The sequence below is a fragment of the Puma concolor genome, chromosome B1 (genome assembly GCF_028749965.1).
Source record: "Puma concolor isolate L17-30 chromosome B1, mPumCon1.1.hap2, whole genome shotgun sequence".
In the NCBI taxonomy this organism is placed as follows: domain Eukaryota; kingdom Metazoa; phylum Chordata; class Mammalia; order Carnivora; family Felidae; genus Puma; species Puma concolor.
Window position 1 is genome coordinate 84,139,618 of NC_141670.1, and position 20,353 is coordinate 84,159,970.

The window sequence follows — 20,353 nt, forward strand, 5'->3', positions numbered from 1 at the left end:
TAAATAAATGAATGACTGAGTTAATAAAAGCATGAAAATGTTGAGAAGGATAAATAATATTAAGTTTACACCTACAGATATATGAATAAACTGCAAAACATCAAGAAGGAGAAAAACAAACATTAGCAGAAAAGCCTAACTACTGACAAAGGAATGACAATTTGACTGACAGCAGACTCCGTATCAGCAACAATAGTTGCCAGAAGACAATGCAGTATTATTTTGAAAATACGAGGAGAAAATAACTATCAATTAGAATTCTGTATCTTGCCAAATTCTCTACTGAAGATTAAGGAAGAAAAAACATATTGCAAGCAAAGGTTGAGTGCATTACCCAGAAATTCCAGTTGAAAGAGAAAGTAAAAGTACATACTTAGCTTAAAAACAAAACAAAACAACCCAGAGAGAAGAAATAGGTTCCAGAAACAATAATGAGTAAATAAATTAGTAAAATATATTGATAATCTAATATACAGTAAGCATATATGTCTATATTTTTGGAATTAAAGTTTAGTTGAAAATGTTCTTTGAATTACTGGAATGCCTGTCAAATCTATAGTATGGTAAATAATTCATTCCAATTACTTTGGAGAATCTTTATGCATTTGATTCTATGGTTTCAGTTTTAAAAATGTAAGTTTTTCATTACCCACACAATACAACAAAATATCTCCTCCTCCCAAATCTACAACACCATCTATAGTGTCATGAAGAAGTACCTGCAAAGAGCTTGGGTCATACTTGCATCTTTTACATTTGGATCCGTAGTTAGGCTCCTGATGAGAACTGTAATCATCTGAAGAGGAATATGCTGCACAAGGCTTGCCAATGCTACAGAAGGTTCAAATGATGCATCTATTTTTTTAATTAAAAAAGAAAAAGGAATATGGCAAGAAAATTCAAGTAAAGTATTTAGAGAGAAACAATTTACCAAAAAAAAAAAAAAAAAAAAAAAGTGTTACTGCAGCAAAGGTGTTAATCAGGAAGCAGTTGTTAATGTTCTACCTCATGGGTAGATGTTAAATTACAGAAATGAGAGATGAGGGTGAATAGCAATGACTGTTCATTACACAGAAAATTACTACAATATAAAAACTATGGTTCGCTATTGCCAGATTTAGTCTGTAAGTTACTTTGTTTTCCTGTATTATTTAATATTAAGTTACTGTTGTGCTAAAATTTTCATTTGTAAGTCAGCAATGAAAGGTATCATTTAAATTCCCACTTTAGACCCTTCAATGTAACTTATAACCATGAATTACAGTAGTCATTATGTTGTTCTAAGGAAGATTTAAAAAATATCTTAATGAAGTGAAAATTAAGGTGAATTTTGAGGGAATTTGCTTAAACTACATAATAATTGAACAATTAAAGGTGAGCACCTTTACTGCTACAGCTGACAAAGTTCTGGGGAAATCTTACAGTTCTAGCTACACTGGTAATACAAGAAAAATTACAATCAAAAGAATAAAACAACTAAGATGCTGCAAATATACACTTGGTAATTCTTTCCTAAACATATTTAATTCATCACAATGCATGAAGCTTGTTAAAACTCTACTCTTATTTCTCTCTGGTTCTCAAGATAAAAGGAAGACACCTCCTTAAGAAGTTGATTCAAACAACAGCCAGGGAGAATGACTGTACCAAGAAGAGAGGAAGTAAACACAGTTTTGGATCTAGTTTCACAAATTACAGAGCTGAAAGCTCCAAGTCCAAAAAGGAATGTAGATACAAGGTAAAATCCCTGGTGAGAAAGCATATTCTTGCCAATTATTACTTGGCTCCTTCCCACTTTCTAAGGATGTAGTTCATGGGCTATACCCTGAGCACAAAAACACCTATTTAAGGCCTCATACTCTTTCCTTTCCCTCATTCTACCTGCACCCTTTGTTTCCTACACTACAGCAGACAGAAAATGTCAATATTTAAAAAGTACATAATTAGCTGGAATAATCCAGTAATAAAACAAACCGCACAGCCCATGAATAAAAAAGTGGGAAAATTAAAAAAAACAGGGGAAAAACTCGTAACGACAAGATGACAGAGTCAAAGTACAATAATAACATGATAAACATTATCATGCTGTCATTAGTCACTAATGAATAGAAGCTTTATATAGTAGTTGTCAATCCTCAAAGCATTCCATAACTTCAGCAGAGGCTGGGCAATTAAGCAACTTATTTAGTGCCAAAGATCTTAGACCTCAATGTTCTCAACATTTAAAATAGGAACGCTGTCTTTTTTTTAAGGCACAAAGGGACAGCATAAAAAGGGTAGTGAATAGGAATACAATTTTGGATGAGGGTATGGAGATTTGTTTTCCATTGAAAATGTTTTCAGGGCAGAGAACCAAACATGGTTTTGTGTGTGTGTGTGTGTGTGTGTGTGTGTGTGCACGTGTGCGTGTGTAAGAGACACAATGAATTTCCAAGAGAGATTTTTTTTGGAATATAATAACACTTACCTGTGGAAGAAATGCTTGCAAAAACTTCTTGCAGGGAAGGGAGGAGTGTGGAGGGCTCGGCCTTCCAGATGTTCTGCAGCAAGTTACTCACTTTTGTCACCTGAGACACATATTCCCGCAGCTCCTTCTCCTGGGTGGACACGCACTGGAAATGGCCTATCGTTCGAACAAGCTGTTGACAGAAGGTGACTGACAATTTTCCCTTGGGGATGCACTGCACGAAGTCGCTCAGCAGGTCGCTCAATCGGGCACACAGCTGCGGCTCCGGCCTCTCACACACCATACGTAACACCTCCACTTGAAGCAGGCTGAAGAGGTCTAGCACCGACGGGCAGCTCATGATCAGCTTCAGGCCGTTGTGAATGTAGTCCAGAATGGCTACGTCCTTCCTGTCCAGCGAGTGGTAACCCTGCTGAAGGAGGCCCAACACGAACGTCTTGTTGAAGAAGGACTCGAACTCCGGCCGGTGGTACCGTGCATAGGCCTCCAGCACTTGGTGCCCCACCTGCCGTTGAAAGGGATCTTGGCCCTCCAGGATGAGCCGGGTAGTCAGGTCAAACATGGCTTCGCACTGCGCCTCGTCCAGCCAATGCTCTGCTGATTCCACCACCTTCCGCACAATCACCCGTTTCAGGGGCAGTGGGTGCGAAGAACTCACCAGGCCCTCCAGGATCTTGTCCATTGTCGCCAAGCTGCAAGGCCAGGGCCACGGGGTTAGGAGCGGGGGCCGACAGTCCCGACGTGGGGCACGAGAGTCCCGTGGCAAAGGGGAACTTGGGGCGCAGCAGTAGCGGGACCGACCACCGCCACCACAGTCTCAGCAGCCACATTTATCGGGTAGGGGAGCCCATCCAAGTCCGGGTGGGGGGTGGCAAGCCTGGGTAGCGTAAGAGCCAGCACCGCCAGTCGCGGGCCTAAGGAGCCAGAGGCCCGCACTCCGCAGACGCCCCGGGCCTGCGTTCCCTCTCAGCATCAGCGCGGAGGGGTGGCGGGGACCCTCGGCAGCGGCGGTCACACAGGGCCCGGGGCTGCCAGCCAGTAGGTGGAGGAAGCTCGCCTTCGCTTCCTGGGGCAGGTGTGGGCGTCCGGCCTTTAGCAGGTCATAAGATGAAACCCGCCCTGGGTTGAGTCAGAAGCCGCTGTCACTGAAGGTGCCGGGTCAGCTCCGGAGAAGAGAAGAAGCTAACACACTTGACCCGGATTCAGAAGGTCCCACAAACAGGAAGTAAAGGACTAAGACCCTCCGGAAAGGCCCGCCCCTCCGCCCCTCCGCCCCTCCTTCGCCTCTCCGCCCCTCCGCCGCCCCTCCGCCGCCCCTCCGCCCCTCCTCCGCCCCTCCGCCCCTCCGCCACCCCTTCGCCCCTCCGCCGTCCCGCCCCTCTTTCCCTCTCCCCCTCCTCCGACCCAACTCGCAGACTCCCCGCCCCCCACCCCGTCTACGCGCGGAATCCCTTCCCGTCTTGCCACTGCTGCGCAGGCGCGGCCGCTGCCTGTTGAGTCGCGCGGCGACGCTTGCGTCAGTGGCCGTCGTGTGTCGAGTCACAGGCGGCTTTCTGGGAGGCGCGGCCGCGAGCGGAAGCTGAGGAGGTGGTCAGGATTTTTAGGATTCCTACTTCCTGATCTCTGTAGGTTCTGTCCGGGTCAGGTTACTCGTGAAAGCCCGAGGAAGTGCTATTTATGTAACATTTTGTGAATAAGAAAGTTTTGGAAACGCGAGAAGAGCATTTAAGTAAAAAGTAAGGAAGGGAACTCAAAACTGGGATTGAGGAGAAAATGTTTAAGGTCTTGGCTCATTCATCGAGAAATGAATTAAGGCTGCTTAACGCGAATGTCTTTCTCCTATGTTGTGGTTATTAAAGTAAGGACTGTACTGGCAGCTGCATACACAATTTAGGAAGGTCAGTATTGGTAGAGGTTTGCTTCGTCAAGCGTCTAAGTCTTTTTAGTGAGCTTTTGGAACATACGGAAAACCTAAAAGCCGTCCCCCAAATAGAAGAGTAAGGAAAATGGCAGGTGAGAAAGGATGAAAGGCATATATTTGCCTATGTCGTAGTTAAGAGTATTTAGTACCTCTTTTTGTTGCACTTCACCTAAAGTAAATAGTGCTTCGCAGATACTCGGATTTTTATAAATTGAAGGTTTGTTGCAACCCTGTGTCAAGCAAGTCTTTTGGCACTGGCTTTCCAGCTGTTATTGCTAACTTCATAGCTCTGTCGCATTTTGGTAATTGTAATATTTCAAACTTTTTGATCATTACTTGTTAGGGTAATCTGTGAGCTGTGATTATTCACTGGAAGCTCAGATGATGGTTGGCATCTTTTAGCAGTATAGTATTTTTAAATTAAGGTATGTATGTTTTTAGACATAAAGCTATTACACACTTAATAGACTACAGTGTAGTGTAAAATTAGCATTTATATACCCTAGGAAACCTCAGAATTCATTTGACTCCATTGTGGTAATTCATTACAGTGGTCTGGAACTGAACCAACAGTATCTCTGAGGTATGCCTGCATGTGTGTTTGCTGACATTGGAGATGGTTTATAGCAAACAGATGCAGTCATCATGCTTGTACTCTTTCAAATTAAATACCAAAGGTTCACAATAAGAATTTAGGTTTTAATCAGAGGCCTTTAAATTGGGAAGACATTGCTTCATTATAGCCCCATTCAGGTTTGCCTAATATAGTTGTGAAATTTGGCATAAATAGCCTATAATGGTGACCAAATTTTAAAGAAATGGTTTAAGATTGCTTACTTTGCCAAATATTGTTTTGCTTTTACCAATTTACAAAATGATTACACCAATATATTTAACATGTCAAGTAGGGTAATCTTAAGAATAGTTTAGATGAGGGCCGCCTGGGTGGCTCAGTCGGTTGTGTCCAACTCTCGGTTTCGGCTCAGGTCATGATCTCACAGTTCATGAGTTGGAACCCCACATCGGGCTCTGTGCTAACAGCACAGAGCCTGCCTGTGGTTTTCTCTCTCCCTCTCTTTCTGCCCCTCCCCTGCTCTCTCTCTCTCTCTCTCTCTCTCTCAAAATAAATAAACACACTTTTAAACAAACAAAAATAGAATAGTTTAGATGAGAAAAGAGTTAAGTAGAGGAAACTTGAGACTTAGTTGGTAGGAAGAAACTGAAGATAAAAGAGAAATAAAACAATTGATTTATCATGCTAGAGCACAGGAATAGCTTTGAAATTCTTCCTTTTCAAATAGACAGAGGGTAAAACCACAGAGAAAAGTTTGACTTTACTGGGAATGGTGCCACATTGGAAGACAAAAATCATGTAGAAAGTAAAACATTAAGAGGAATGAATGGTAGGATGATGAATTTAAGGTGTAGCAGAGATTTGGAATTAGCTTAGTGGAGAATTTGCTAGGGAGCCAATTGAGGATGACTGAAGATTGCTAAACAACAGTGAGGTAATTACCCCAAAATAGGAAAAAATATTGGTTGGTTAAAAACTTGACAAATAACTTTAAATCATTAATGACCTTTCATTTTTTCTGTTATGTCTTGAGAAATTGAATGTTGTAAAATAAAATATGTGAGAGGACGTAGTGCAAGTTGTTCTCAGTCTGCATAATACAGATAGCATAGTTTTATACTTAGGCTTCCAAAAGCACCATGACTCAGTATTTTAAAAGTACTTCCTGAGTGATAGGTTCATGACAAAAAATATTTACTAGGGGTTTTATGATAAAGTATTCAATGCATGTTTCCCTGTTTGGCCATTGGTTAAAAAAATGTACATAATATGCTCTTCTTGTTAGAAGATTTAACTTGAAAGTGGTCAACTTTGTATAGTTTATTTTATACCACAACTAAAAGTTGTATAATAGTACCATGTTCTTATTCAACATCTTAAGATATTTTCAGAAGTCTATGGAAAGGTTTTGTTGGAAGTGGGTTATGCCACTGATCATTGAATTAATAGGTGCTATTGCTACAGACTTTAAAATTTTGTATAAAGATTTACTCTAAGGCCCCAGTTGCAAATTAAATGGTTTTATGAATATCTTAGATCTGGGAGTGGGAGCTAAGTGATGGGGGTAAAAGAGAAAAAGCTCAAGATAAGGAATTATCATTTACCAGGCACCACTATTTGCTTGGGACTCAATATAGTATACTTTATCCTTAGTTCTCAAACAGACTTTTGGAGGTAGACATTAGGGTCTACATTTTATAGATAAGGTAATGAAAGTGTGAGAGGTCAAATAAATAGCTGTTAGATGCAAAGTGTGTGTGTGTGTGTGTGTGTGTATGTTTGTGATAGGCAAAGAGGAAAGGCATTTCCAAAGGCAGTGATTAGAGTTGGCCAACTGCAACCATGCTACTATGAGGTTGTTTTTCCCCAGGATGTTGATATCATCCTATAGAATCAAAAGCAAATTCATTGTGTAGATTAGAAAGAGCTGTGATTAATAAATCATCTTGTGAATGATTACTAATCACTTTATGCAATTTATGTTCATGTACATTTTTTAAATTGTAAGAAAAAAGGTGGAAAGATAGCAATCACTTTGATATGGTGGTATAATGTTTTTTATGATTTACATAATGTACACCAAACTTCCCTAAGTACTCAGTTTTAAAACCTTCGGTGCTTTCCATCTTATTTAGAATAAAATTCAAGTGCTTCCATTAACAATAAGACTCTTGAGTCTTTTCCTACCACTTTCCTTCTTACTATGTGAGCCACACTGGTCTTATGTTCTTCATGTCAAACTCTTTCAGGTCTTTGGGCTTTTGTACTTACTGAAACGTTCTGCTCTGGCTGCTGTAATTTAAGTCTCTGCTCAGAAGTCATCTCCTCGTAGAGTCAGTTCTAGATTATCTACCACTCTATTATGTTACTCTGTTTATTTCTTTCTAGTACTTAACCATCATGTGAAATTAACTTAATTGTTATTTAATTGCCTGCAGTTCTTTCCACATTTCCTGTAGAATCAAATCTAAGCTCCATGAGGTCAAGAAATCCCAATTTTCTTAGTAAACTCCATATCTAGTAGTTAGAACAATAGCTGGCACAAAGTAAATAACCTAACAGTTTATCGAACAATTTATTCAACTTTTTGTTAATTTTTAAACACGATGAATCACATATTTTAAAAAATTCCAAGAAATCTACAAAATAACTTCTAGAATTAGTTCAGCAAGGTCTCAGGATACAAGATAAAAGACAAAAATCAATTGTACTTTAATGTACTAGCAATGAACATGTGGGAACCCAAATAAAAAAATATAACACCATTTATAATCACCCCAAAACATTTAGGTATAAATCTTTTTTTTTTTTAATTTTTTTAATGTTTATTTATTTTTGACAGAGAGAAAGAGAGAGACAGAGCTTGAGCGGGGGAGGGGCAGAGAGAGAGGGAAACACAGAATCTGAATCAGGCTCCAGGCTCCCAGCTGTCAGCACAGAGCCCGACATGGGGCTCGAACTCACGGACTGCAAGATCATGACCTGAGCTGAAGTCAGACACTCAACTGACTGAGCCACCCAGGCACCCCGGTATAAATCTTATAAAACATGGGAATTAAACTGAAATCAGTAAAACACTGATGAAAGATATCAAAGGAAATATATGAAGGTACGTATTGTGTTCATGGATTGGAAAACTTATGGTAAAGATGTTAATTATCCCCAAGCTGATATACAGGTTTAACATAATTCCTGTTATAATCCCAGCAATTTTTTTTTTGTAGATACAGAACTATTCTAAAATTTATATCGAGAGGCAAAGAAACTGGAATAGTAACAACAATTTTGAAAAAGAAGAATTAAGTGGGAGTAATCACTCTACCCAAATTGGAAACTTATTATATACTACAGTAACCATCACAGTGTGGTACTACCAAAGGGATAGACACCTAGATCAATGGAACAGGTTAGACTATCCAGAAATAGATGCACATAAATATGCTCAACTGGGTTTTGGCAAAGATGCATAGCCATTCATTGGAGAAAGGATAACCTTTTCAACAAATGGTGCTGGAGCAATTGAATATCTATAGGCAAAGAAAAAAAAAAAAACTTGACTTAAACCTCGCACTTTATACAGAAACTAACTCAAAATGGACCATAGATTTAAATGTGAAACATAAAATCATAACACTTTTAGAAGAAAATAGGAAAAAATATTTGGGACCTAGGGCTTGGTAAGAGTATTTTGGCATGATACTGAAAGCAAATCAATAAATTGGACTTCATCAAAATTAAAAACTTTTCATTAGTGAAAGACCCTGTTAAAAGAATGGGGGGAAAATAAGCTTAGAGTGGGAGAAAATATTTGTAAACCAGGTATTTGACAAAAGACTTGTATCTAGGATAAAGACCTTCAGAATTCAATAGTGAAAGACTTTTGTGTATCAAATGACAGTATCAAGAGAGTGAAAAGACTAAACAATGGGAGAAAATATTTGCAAAGTGTACATCTAATAAGGGATTAATATCCAGAATATATAAAAAACTATAATTCAACAACAAAGCAACCCAATTCAAAAATGGGCAAAGGAAGTGAATAGATACATTTGTAAAGAAGATGTACAGGGGCGCCTGGGTGGCGCAGTCGGTTAAGCGTCAGACTTCAGCCAGGTCACGATCTCGCGGTCCGTGAGTTCCAGCCCCGCGTCAGGCTCTGGGCTGATGGCTCAGAGCCTGGAGCCTGTTTCCAATTCTGTGTCTCCCTCTCTCTCTGCCCCTCCCCCGTTCATGCTCTGTCTCTCTCTGTCCCACAAATAAATAAACGTTGAAAAAAAAAAAAAAAGAAAAAGAAAATGGTTAATTAAAAAAAAAAAAAAAGAAGATATACAGATAGACAAATGACCAATAAGCACATGAGAAGATGCTTAACATCACTAGTCAGTAGGGAGATGCAATGAGATACCATTTTATATCTATTAGGATGGCTATTATTTAAAAGGGGGGGGGGCGGATAGCAAGTATTGGTGAGGATGTGCAGAAATTGTGCATTGCTGTTGAGAATGTAAAATGATGTAGCTGCTGTGGGAAACAATTTGAGGATTTGCTCAAGTTAAACATGGAATTACCATGTGATCCAATCGAGGAATTCCACATTTAGGAATTCCCAAAAGAATTGAAAGCAGGGATTCAAATAGATACTTGAATGCCAGTGTTTGTAGCAGCATTATTCACAATATCCAAGTATTCATTAACAGATGAGTGGATACACAAAATATGGTATATATACACAAGAATATTATTCAACCTTAAAAAGGAGTTAAATACTACAATATCAATCAACCTTGAAAACCTGCTAAGTGAAATAAGCTAGACACCAAAGAACAAAAATTATAGGATTCCACTTATGTGAGGAAAAGTCAAATTCAGAGACAGTTGAGTAGAGGTTACCAGAGATCAGGGGAAGGAGGAGCTTGGGAATTAATATTTAGTGGGTACAGGATTTCTGTTTGGGAGGATAAAAGTGTTTGGAATTTGAGAGTGGTGATGATTTCACAACATTGTGAATGTACTTAATATCATTGAACTATACACTTAAAAATGATTAAAATGTTTATGTGTATTTTACCACAGTAAAAAGTTTTAGAAAATGAGCAGTAAAAAAATTAAGCAATCCAATTAAAGAGCAAAAGACATGAAGACATTTTACTGAAGAGGATATACAGATGGCACATAAGCACAAGAAAAGATGTTAAACATCGGTAGTTAGTAGGGAAATATAAATTAAGACCACAAGATATCATTTACACATCTATTAGAACAGCTAAAATAAAAAATAGTGACAATACCAATGCTGGCAAAGATGCAGAGAAACTGGATCTCATACATGCTGGTGGGAATGCAAAATCATTCAGCTACTCTCAAAAATTATTTGGCAGTTTCTTAACAAATATGCAACTACCTTATGACTAAGCAGTCAAACTGGGTTTTTATTCCAGAGAAATGATAACTATTCATACAAAACATATACACAGATGTCCATAGCAGCTTTATTTGTAATAGCCAGTAACTAGAAACAACCAAAATGTTTGTCAGTAGGTGAATGGCTAAATAAACTGTGGTATGTCCATACCATGGAATATTACTCAAAATAAAAAGTAAACTTGATAGACACACAACTTGGTTGGAACTCAAGGACATTATGTTAAGTGAAAGAAGCCAATCTCAAAGATTATATAATGTATGATTCCATTTATATACCATTGTCAAAGTGAGAAAATTTTAGACATAAGGGACAGATTAGTGGTTGCCAGAGCTTAGGGATGGTGGGGTTGGGGAAGAGGAGGGTGGGTATGACTATAAAGAGATAGGACGAGGTTGATTTTTTTGGTGATGAAATAGTTTTGTGGTGTATTAGTGTGGGCTCTCTAGAGAAACAGAACGGATAGAAACAGAACAATATGACATTTATTACAAGGAGTTCTCTCACAGTTACAGACACTGAGACGTACTGGGATCTAAAGTTGGTAAGCTAGAGTCCAAAGAGAGTCAATGCTATAGTTCTAGTCTAAATCTGAAGGCAGGTAGAGAGAATGAATTCTCTCTTACTCTGCCTTTTTGTTCTCTTCGGGCTTTTATTGGATTGGGTGAAGCTCACTCACATTGGGTAGAGCAATCTGCTTTATATAGTCAGTCAGCGAATCAAATGTTAATCTCATTCAGAAATATCTTTGCAGACACACTAGAGAATAACAGCCAAATATCTGGGCACTCTGTGGCTCAGTTAGAGTAATACAAAATAAACTACACAAGTCCACCCTTTATCAACTTGGCACCCACAAACATCTCCTTAAACCATATTTAATCTCCAAATAAAGACAATAACAAGATCATAATTTTACCAAATATCCTGAAACTTTAACCATTGATGTAAAATTAATAGTACTTACACACTATATGTTCCATCTTATGTTACATAAGGGAATAAGAGGAAAGAAAAAATTCCTGCTGCATATATTAATATATATACTAAGCAAATACTTTTTTTTATATATACCATGCAAATATAGTACACACACAAAGCTAACAAATTCAGGAAAATACTTATGATAACTACAGTCCTCAATTCTGTAACTGGTCATGCGGACATAGCTGGTACTTATAAGAACTTTTTCTCACTGTCTTTATTCTCTTTGCTTTCAGCAAGCACTCCATCTGGTTGTGGCTCTTTGCCTGGTAGAGTGACTCAAACCTTTATTCCTGAGGAGTCTGGGCCATTGTAGTCCTGCTTGGATTCTATTATAGATTTCCACTGACTTTAATCACTTAGGGTATATACTAAGAGATGCCTTAAGGTATCTTAAGGTATCTCTTGTATTCCAGACAGTATATTCTTTATCTCTACCGTAGACTAGCAGTCTGATTTCCCTTTCATGGTCAGTATCAATCACCACAACCAGCACAGCAACTCTCTTCTTTGCCTGTTGATTCATAGGTGTGAGGAATCCAATGTGTCCTAGTGGCATCCTTAATTCTTAGTTTAGTGGAATCATTGTGTTTCCTGATGGAAGCATTCCTCCATTTGAAGGAGCATTTGAAGGAGCCAGCAGAGCATAAGGCCCCAGAGGTATAACAAATTTTGCTAGTAGGTCACCAAGGGTAATAGTGAGTGGTGCTACTCCTATCCCTTGATTTCTGGACCTGTGAATCCTGGCTGTGAGAGAAATAGTACCATGTATCAGATGCAGAATCAGAGACTATATAGCCTTCTGGAGAACTTTGTTTCAGCCCTGCAAGTTATTGTCACCTAATTGTCACTGTAACAGTCTTTAAAAGGCTATTCCACTGATCTGTCAATCCAGCTATTTCAGGATGTGGGGATTGGGGCGGGGGGTGGGGGGCAAGATAATTCCATAAGCATGGGTCCATTGCTACATTTTGTTTGCTGTGAAATGACTTCCTTGATCAGAAGTAATGCTATATAGAATACCGTGATGGTAGGTAAGGTATTCTGTGCATTCATGGATTGTTGTTTGGGCAGAAGCATTTTATACAGAGAAGGAAAACCCATATCCAGAGAAAATGTGTATTCCAGCAAGAACAAAACACTGCTCCTTCCATGATGGAAGCAGTCTAATGTAATCAATCTGCTGCCGGGTAGCTGGCTAGCACCTCAGGGAATGGTGCTGTATCGGGAATTAATGTTGTCTCTTGCCATATTGGACACTCAGAAGTGGCTATAGCCAGGTCAGTCTTGGTAAGTGGAAATCTATGTTGCCAAGCCTATGATAACCTCCATTCCTGTCACCATGACCACTTTGTTCATGAGCCAATTGGATGATGCCAGGGGTGGCTGGGGAAAAGTGATTGCCCACAGTCTATGAATCAATATGTAATCATATATCTGGCCATTTCTCCTTCCAAGCACAGTGAACAACCAGGTTCACTGCTCAAAGTTCTGCCCACTGGGGGGAGGTTTCCCTTCACCATTGTCCTTCAGGGATGTCCCAGAAAGAGGAACTGTAGTGCTACAACTGTCCATTTTTGGGTGGTGTCTGCCTATTTCCCCAAACCGTCTGTAAACCAGGCCAGAATCTTCCCCTGTCAGCTGATTGTAGGGAGCTTCCCATGAGGCCATAGGTGCAGACTGGGAGAGAGAAGGCAGTGAGACAGGAGTGAGGACCATGGGCATTCGGGCCACTTTACAGGTAACTTGTGCTTTCAGGGCCTGCTTAAGTCTAATCACATATATACCATTTTCACCTGATAATGGAGTGCCACGGTGCATGCCACATTTGTGGCTTGGTGGGTCAGATAACATCCAGTTCATGATGAGCAACTCAGGTCACATGCTATCTTGGTGACCCATGGTTACACATTCAGTATCTACGAAGACCCAGTTGTAGGCCAGGAGTTGGTTTTCAGAAGGAGAGTCAATATCTGCAGAAGATGGCGGGATTGTACTCTAAAATCCTAGGGGCTTGTTTTGTGGTTCACCTCTAGAGATTTGTTGAAAGCTCCAAATACCATCTCTATCTGCTACAGACATTTCAAGGTCATTGGATATGGCGGATCATATGGCATAAATAGCAGAGCTGCCTGCACAGCCACCTGGGCCTTTGGCAGAGCCTTCTGTTCTAGACCCCAGTCAAAACTAGCAGCTTTTCAGGTCACTCAGTAAATGGAATGGATTAAAAAACCCAAATGAAGAATATGTTTTCTCCCAAATGCAAAGAGGTCCACCAGCGGTTCTGCCTCTTTTTTGGTTGTACGAGGGGGCAGATGCAACAACTCTTACTTCACCTTAGAAGGGATATCTAAACATACCCCATACCAGTGGATTCCTAGAACTCACTGAGGTAGAAGTGAACATTTGGCATATTTATTTCTTACTTTATGACATACAGATGTCTTACCAATAAGTCCATGTTGCTCACCAGGTCCAATCAGCATTTTGACATCAATGTAGTAGACCAGTGTGATGTCTTGTGAAAGGAAAAGGTGATCAGGATATGTGTGAACTACCTTATGACCTCTATGTTGGGGCTGGAGAGATAATAGCCTAAGATCGGATAGTGAAGATGTATTGTTTGCTTGCTAGCTGGAAGCAGATTTCTTTTGGTGGTATTTACTAATAGATGTTGAGAAAGCATTTGCCAGATCAAAAGCTGCGTACAGATACCAGGGGATGTGTTAATTTGCTCAGGCAATGGAACCACATCTCGTAGAGCAACAGCAATTGGAGTCTGCACCTGGTTAAGCTTGTGATAATCCATTGTCATTCTCCAAGATCATCTGTCTTCTGCACAGGTTAAATAAATGAGTTGAATGGGAATGTGGTGGCAATCACACTCTTGTAACTTTCACGTCCTTGGTTGTGGCACTAATCTTTGTAGTCTTTTTAGGAGTATGATACTGCTTTTGGTTTACTCTTGTCCTAGGTAGAAGTGGTTCTAATGGATTCTACTTGGCCTTTTCCACCTGAATAGCCCTCACTTCGCACAGGTCAGGGAACCAACATGGGGATTCTGCTAGTTGTTGAGTACATCTGTGAATTCTGAACCTGGGGAAATAACTACAGAATGGGCTAGGGAACTCACTGGGCTCACTGTGAGACAGACCTGAACTAAAATTCTGTTATTCTATTCCTTCATAAGCTCCTACTCTGATTGGTAGATCACAGTGATGTTTTGGATCTCCTAGAATTAGTGTCAGTTCAGAGTCAGTGTCTAGCAGTTTCTGAAGACTCTGATTATTTGTTTTTCCTGCAATGTAGTTAACCCTGGCAAAAGCCTATATGTCACTTAGAGGAAGGCTGAGAGAAAGATTAACAATATAAATATTTGGCAATGTACTGGGGTTCTTCCTCAAGGGTATCCAGCCTTCTCTTCATTCAAAGGGATCTGGATCTGTAAACTAGCTCACAGTCTGAGAACTAATTGAGGGGTCATGATTTTTATGATTCAGGTTGGACTTTTGTTTACCTGACCTAGAACCTTCCTGTTTATACACATCAAGTAAGAATTTAGTAGGCTTCCTATCTTTCTCTATTTCACTTCTAGGAATACTGTGATCAGTAGCCAATGTCATACATCTGTGCAAATCAGGCTATTCAGATTGCTACTTTGACTGTGCTGTCCATTATGGTAACGACATCTTGACTGTCAGTTGAGGGCTGCCGCTTCACTTCTGCTACTTTGGGATCCAATTACTTTCATTGCATTTAGATTTTCTAATTTGGTGACTGTGGTCTACATTGTAAGGTCAGGCCTGTAGAGATCAGCAATCCTGAGCATTTCAAAGATGCTGAGTCTCTCCTGTCAAATTTGTTTTTTACAGTAGTAGTGAGAAATATGTTTTATGGACCCTCCTGGTGTGGGTAAGTAGATATTAAATGACAAGTCCACTTTAACATTCCAATCTCCCTAAGCCTTTGAATCCCTTCTTCTGCATTAAAGCAAGGTAGGTTTGGTATTTCTAATTTGCTCACTGTGGGGTGACTGAGATTGCTAAATAAATTAGTATAGTTAGAAGAAGAGAAATCCCTCTAATCTGGACAATCCTACTTAAGGTATTCAGAATACTAGAAAGAAACAAGAAAAGAGACTATGAAGAAGGTATAGTGTGATGGGAAAAAACAAAACAAAACAAGAGAGAGTGGTACCCTGGAAATCCTATGAAGAAAACAATTAGCTGCATCTCATATTACTAAGCAGTCTGATATGATGAGGATTGAGAACTGACTATTGGATTTAATAACATTAGGATGAGTGGTTGGATGGAGTGGTAAGTGTTAAAGCTTGATAGTAGACTCAAGAGAAAATGGGAAAGAAATTGGTGACATCAAGTATAATAAACTCTTTCAAGGAGATTTGCCAAAGCGAATGGGAAAGGATGGGGTGGTAGCTATAAAGTGAAGCAGGACCAAGTAAAAGTTTCATTTTAAGAAAATAGAAAAAGCATGCTTGTTAGCAAATGGAAAAAAAATCTAGGAAAGAGGGAAAATTATTGATATTGAGGAAAGAAGGAAGAATTGCTGGGATCATGCTCTGGACTAGATGGGAAAAGACCTAGTATACAAGTTGAGGGGTTTCTCTTTGCTAGGAGCATGAACAAGTTCACTCAGTAGTAAGAGAAACAGTAGTTGCAGGTAGGTGGGTGAATGTGGTTGTGGGAGTTTGCAGAAATTCTTGTATGAATGCTTCTGTTTTATCAGTAAAATAGAAAGCAAGGTCATCAGTTGAAAGTAAGAGTAAAAGAAGAGTTGGAAATTTTAGGAGAGACATCGGTGAAGCTATGTAGGAAACACAGTATGACTCCTAGGCAGCATTAAGGGCCCATTTGAAATTGGAGATCGTGAATGTAAAAAAAAGACCGGTATATTTATTTATTTGTTTCCTCCAGCTATGTTTACATGCACAGGTGGAAGTATGGAATAGGCAGAGAAAAGGACAAAAACAGGGTTGTGGTCTATCCAAATACAAGGAAATAAGAGAAGGGCAGGGGAGTTCAGGGTGGGTGTGTGCAAGGAAGTGATTATGATTGACCATGCAATGCAAGGTGAATAAGGATAGAAGTTAAGATATGAGGGGGGTGAGAGACAATGAATTGTAGAAAAGATGTTAGAACCAATGAATTATAGATTTTGGTGGGGTCAGAGACTTGTGGGAATTCTTCAGATTCCAGCTAGAGATAGTTAACTAGAAATATAGGAGATGGTGGCCAGAAAGTGGGATGCCTCAAATTGAGATGATTGAGAAACTGTAGTTATTAGGGATGACAAAGATGGAGGTATGGTCATGTAAGTAAATAGCTGAAGTAAGGTGGAGGATAAAATCACCAGAGGAGAGGAGGTCAAAGACTGAATGACAAGGTACTAGGTGGATCATCTATGTGGACACTGAAGTCAACTGAAAATTATGACATGAATAGGGTGTGAGATGGTGTTGGAGAGTCAAGAACTAAAATCTTGAAGGAGTAGGATGGAGGAGGATAAGATTGAACACTGCAGCAAGGAAAAGGGAATTAATGCTGTAGTTTAAGGTCATGAAATTTAAATGGAATGTGTTTATGGAAGAGGGAGGAAGAATGGTATGGAGCAACAGGAAACAAGAATGTTTTCTTCTCTTACCTCTAGGCCTCCTAATGGTAGAATTAGGACTTTGAGCTGCAGAGGAGAGGGCTACAGGCTTGATCAAGCTTTAAAGCAAGAAGTGAAGAAAATGTTCAAAGAAGGCCATTTTGCTGATGACTGAGTCTCAAAAGGCACAGTTGAAAGATTTAAGGTGTTGGACAAGGATAAGAAATGGGGGTCAAAAAAGTGGATATTCAGAGCCTTACAGGAATTAGAGTCCTGAAGATGAGAGTTTACTTTGGCTTTTTGTGAAAACTAAAATCAATAGGCATAAAGGGCATTCTGAGATTAATCTTGATGAAAGTCTTTGATAGAAGCCTTAAGTTCAGAATTGAAACTATAATGAAACAAATGTGCACCCTTGGTGCCTCTTCAAGGACAAATTTGGGCTTAGTTTACTCATGAGTGAAATACCTGTTGGCAGAATGTCTGCCTCTAAAGGGAATAGGGTAGTATATGAGGTTATGAAGGAATCTGAAGACCTTGAAGGTTATCAAGGCATATTATTCATTGCCTTTAGTTTACATCGTATGGCAATTATTGCTGCTATCTCAAAGATTTTCATTATCATAAGGAGATTTTTCTCAAAAGCTAAGCAATAATTTTTTCCCTCTTACCTGAGAAGAGTCTGTATAACAGTAGCATCTTTTTGATTTATAGACATTTTACCTATTGTTACATTCAAACAAAATTTAAAAATTTTTAAAATGTTTGTTTTTGAGAGAGAGAGAGAGAGAGAGAGAGAGAGAGAGAGAATCCAAAGCAGGCTCCAGGCTCTGAACTGTCAGCACAAAGCCCGATGCAGGGCTCTAACCCACATTATGATCTGAGCCTAAGTTGGATGCCACCTAGTCACCCCTCAAACAAAATTTTCAACTTGAAATTTGATTAAAATAAATCCCAGAAGATTAAAGCAATTATAACTGGATGAACATAAATTCAAAATAAAGAAATGATAGGGGGACTCCAAAAATGGCCCTATAAATTGGACAGAAATATTTATAGGTACATAAAAAAACTGTAACATTCCCCTATGTTTCCTAGAATCATCTACAAATAATACAAGAAAAAACAGTGGGGGGAGGGAGTATTAAGTTTTGTGTATGTCTTGTTTTGGTCAACCCACTTATCTTCCCTAAGACTAGACCTGTGTGTCTCCTCTTCCTCACTTATTTATAACAGGAACTCAGAAATAACCATTGCTACTGTTAAATGTTGAAAGGGAAGCAATATTCTGGTTGGAGACAACCAAGGTGTTGCCTTGCTTGGAGAGAGGTATGTAACCACAGGACAGTACAAGTGAAGTGTACAGTACAGTAGGAGCGAAACAGAGAGTGAGAAAGTAGGGAGCTGTGGCATGGTTGTAGTTTTATTTTGTGATTGGGGTCTTTGCATGGTCTGAAAATTTGTGTTTGTTTAAACAGGGAGAGGGCTGGAATAGATAATTGTGCAGTGTTTGTGTATAGGTTTTGAAGATTTAGATGAACAGCAGGACTGAGAATTTTTTCACTTACTGTTTAGGTTTTTTTTTTAAGTTTCTGCCCTGACAATTCATGTGCAAGACACACTTTGGCATGGCACATTTTAGAAAGAATAAAACTAGGGTCTGTCAATAGGTACCTCATAGTTTTATAAAAGTAAATTAAATAAAATGTGCAAAGTACAAAGCCCGGTGCTTGGCTTAGGTCGAACTTTCTTTCTTAAAAATTTCCCGAGATGGGGCGCCTGGGTGGCGCAGTAGGTTAAGCGTCCGACTTCAGCCAGGTCACGATCTCGCGGTCCGTGAGTTCGAGCCCCGCGTCAGGCTCTGGGCTGATGGCTCAGAGCCTGGAGCCTGTTTCCAATTCTGTGTCTCCCTCTCTCTCTGTCCCTCCCTCGTTCATGCTCTGTCTCTCTCTGTCCCAAAAATAAATAAAAACGTTAAAAAAATTAAAAAAAAAATTCCCGAGAAATTTCCTATTCATTTTTGAATGTATTATAGAAATAAAATAATGACTTCTGGTTGCAACAAACTTCTCTATTATTTAGATAAGATCTTTAATGTTGTACTATAAAATATTCTCAGAGCATGCTGTATCTCTGTCTAGCACTCAACACAATTATAATTATTTTTTTCTGTAATTCTTGAATATCTTTCTTTAACACTAGGAGTAAGTCCCATGAGGACAGGGGTCATATTTATCATGGTTCCTGCTCCTTACCCAGCACGTGACACAGTATCTCCCAGGACTCAGCACTCAATTATTAAATAATTAATCTTGGTTTTAGTCAAGATCCATTTGGGGATATGCTCATTTGACAAAAATAAATTTTTTTTTTAATATTTTTTTTTCAACGTTTATTTATTTTTGGGACAGAGAGAGACAGAGCATGAACGGGGGAGGGGCAGAGAGAGAGGGAGACACAGAATCGGAAACAGGCTCCAGGCTCTGAGCCATCAGCCCAGAACCTGACGCGGGGCTCAAACTCACGGACCGCGAGATCATGACCTGGCTGAAGTCGGATGCTTAACCGACTGCGCCACCCAGGCGCCCCCAAAAATAAATACTTTTAAAGAGAGATTTGACAAGAAATAAGTTCTTCAGTGGTATTATGAATCTTTAGGAATTATGCATCTTAACTTCCTTTGCTGGAATTCCACACAACTGGAATATATGTGTGTGCATATATATATATATGCATATATATATGCACATGTATATATATATATATGCACACACATATGCACACACATACATACACATGTATATGTACACAATTGTATATATGTATATATAGCTATATATGTATACATAGGTACATATATGTATCTATGAGTTTTCTTAAGATAATGTGGACATAGTCTGTAGGTTATTAAATATTTAAAATAATGTTTCATTGTCTTATTTCTGAGGCTTTGTACATACTGTTTCTGAAAGATATATCACCAGCTAGTTTTGTTTCTTAGCTAAAACAATATGTGATATTCCATTACAGGCTCCAATGTAGAAAAAAAATATTTGTATTTTAGGAAAATGGTACTTAAGTCAAGTTTAGCTATAAAGCACTTTCATGTGAAGAGCAATCCAGAGTGTTTATTTGAAGTATCCCTTCAAGCTCTAAGTGGTGGCAAACAAAGCACCAGGGAATTAGGAACAAAGCAGAGCACATTGTCTTTCTGTTTTTTAATATGTCGTATATTTTTTCACTTTCAGTTGCAGATTAGTGAAGAAAAACTATTACTGTTTTTCAAAACAGACCAAAGTGGATTCACTCTATCCTCTCTTTTATGGTGGGCCTTGGGTAAGTTACATAATTTTACCTCAGCTTCCTCATCTG

At 39.2% G+C, this 20,353-nt stretch overlaps 1 protein-coding gene and 3 pseudogenes across 1 annotated transcript in view; all 4 read right to left on the minus strand.

Annotated features, from left to right (window-relative positions):
- USP38 (ubiquitin specific peptidase 38) overlaps nucleotides 1-3,723 on the minus strand; it is a 34,678-nt gene extending 30,955 nt beyond the window's left edge. Inside the window, exons 1-2 of the mRNA XM_025921941.2 lie at nucleotides 2,468-3,723; nucleotides 720-855 (exon numbers count right to left, since the gene is read on the minus strand). Of these exons, the coding sequence (XP_025777726.1) occupies nucleotides 720-855; nucleotides 2,468-3,149 (818 nt within the window). The 5' untranslated portion in view covers nucleotides 3,150-3,723. The remainder of the gene's footprint in view (nucleotides 1-719; nucleotides 856-2,467) is intronic.
- An 8,213-nt stretch (nucleotides 3,724-11,936) lies between these two features.
- LOC147581731 (uncharacterized) lies at nucleotides 11,937-12,779 on the minus strand (annotated as a pseudogene).
- Nucleotides 12,780-12,797: 18 nt separating this feature from the next.
- On the minus strand, nucleotides 12,798-13,854 carry LOC147581732 (uncharacterized; annotated as a pseudogene).
- A 144-nt stretch (nucleotides 13,855-13,998) lies between these two features.
- On the minus strand, nucleotides 13,999-17,699 carry LOC112858837 (uncharacterized; annotated as a pseudogene).
- Between the last annotated feature and the right edge of the window lie 2,654 nt (nucleotides 17,700-20,353).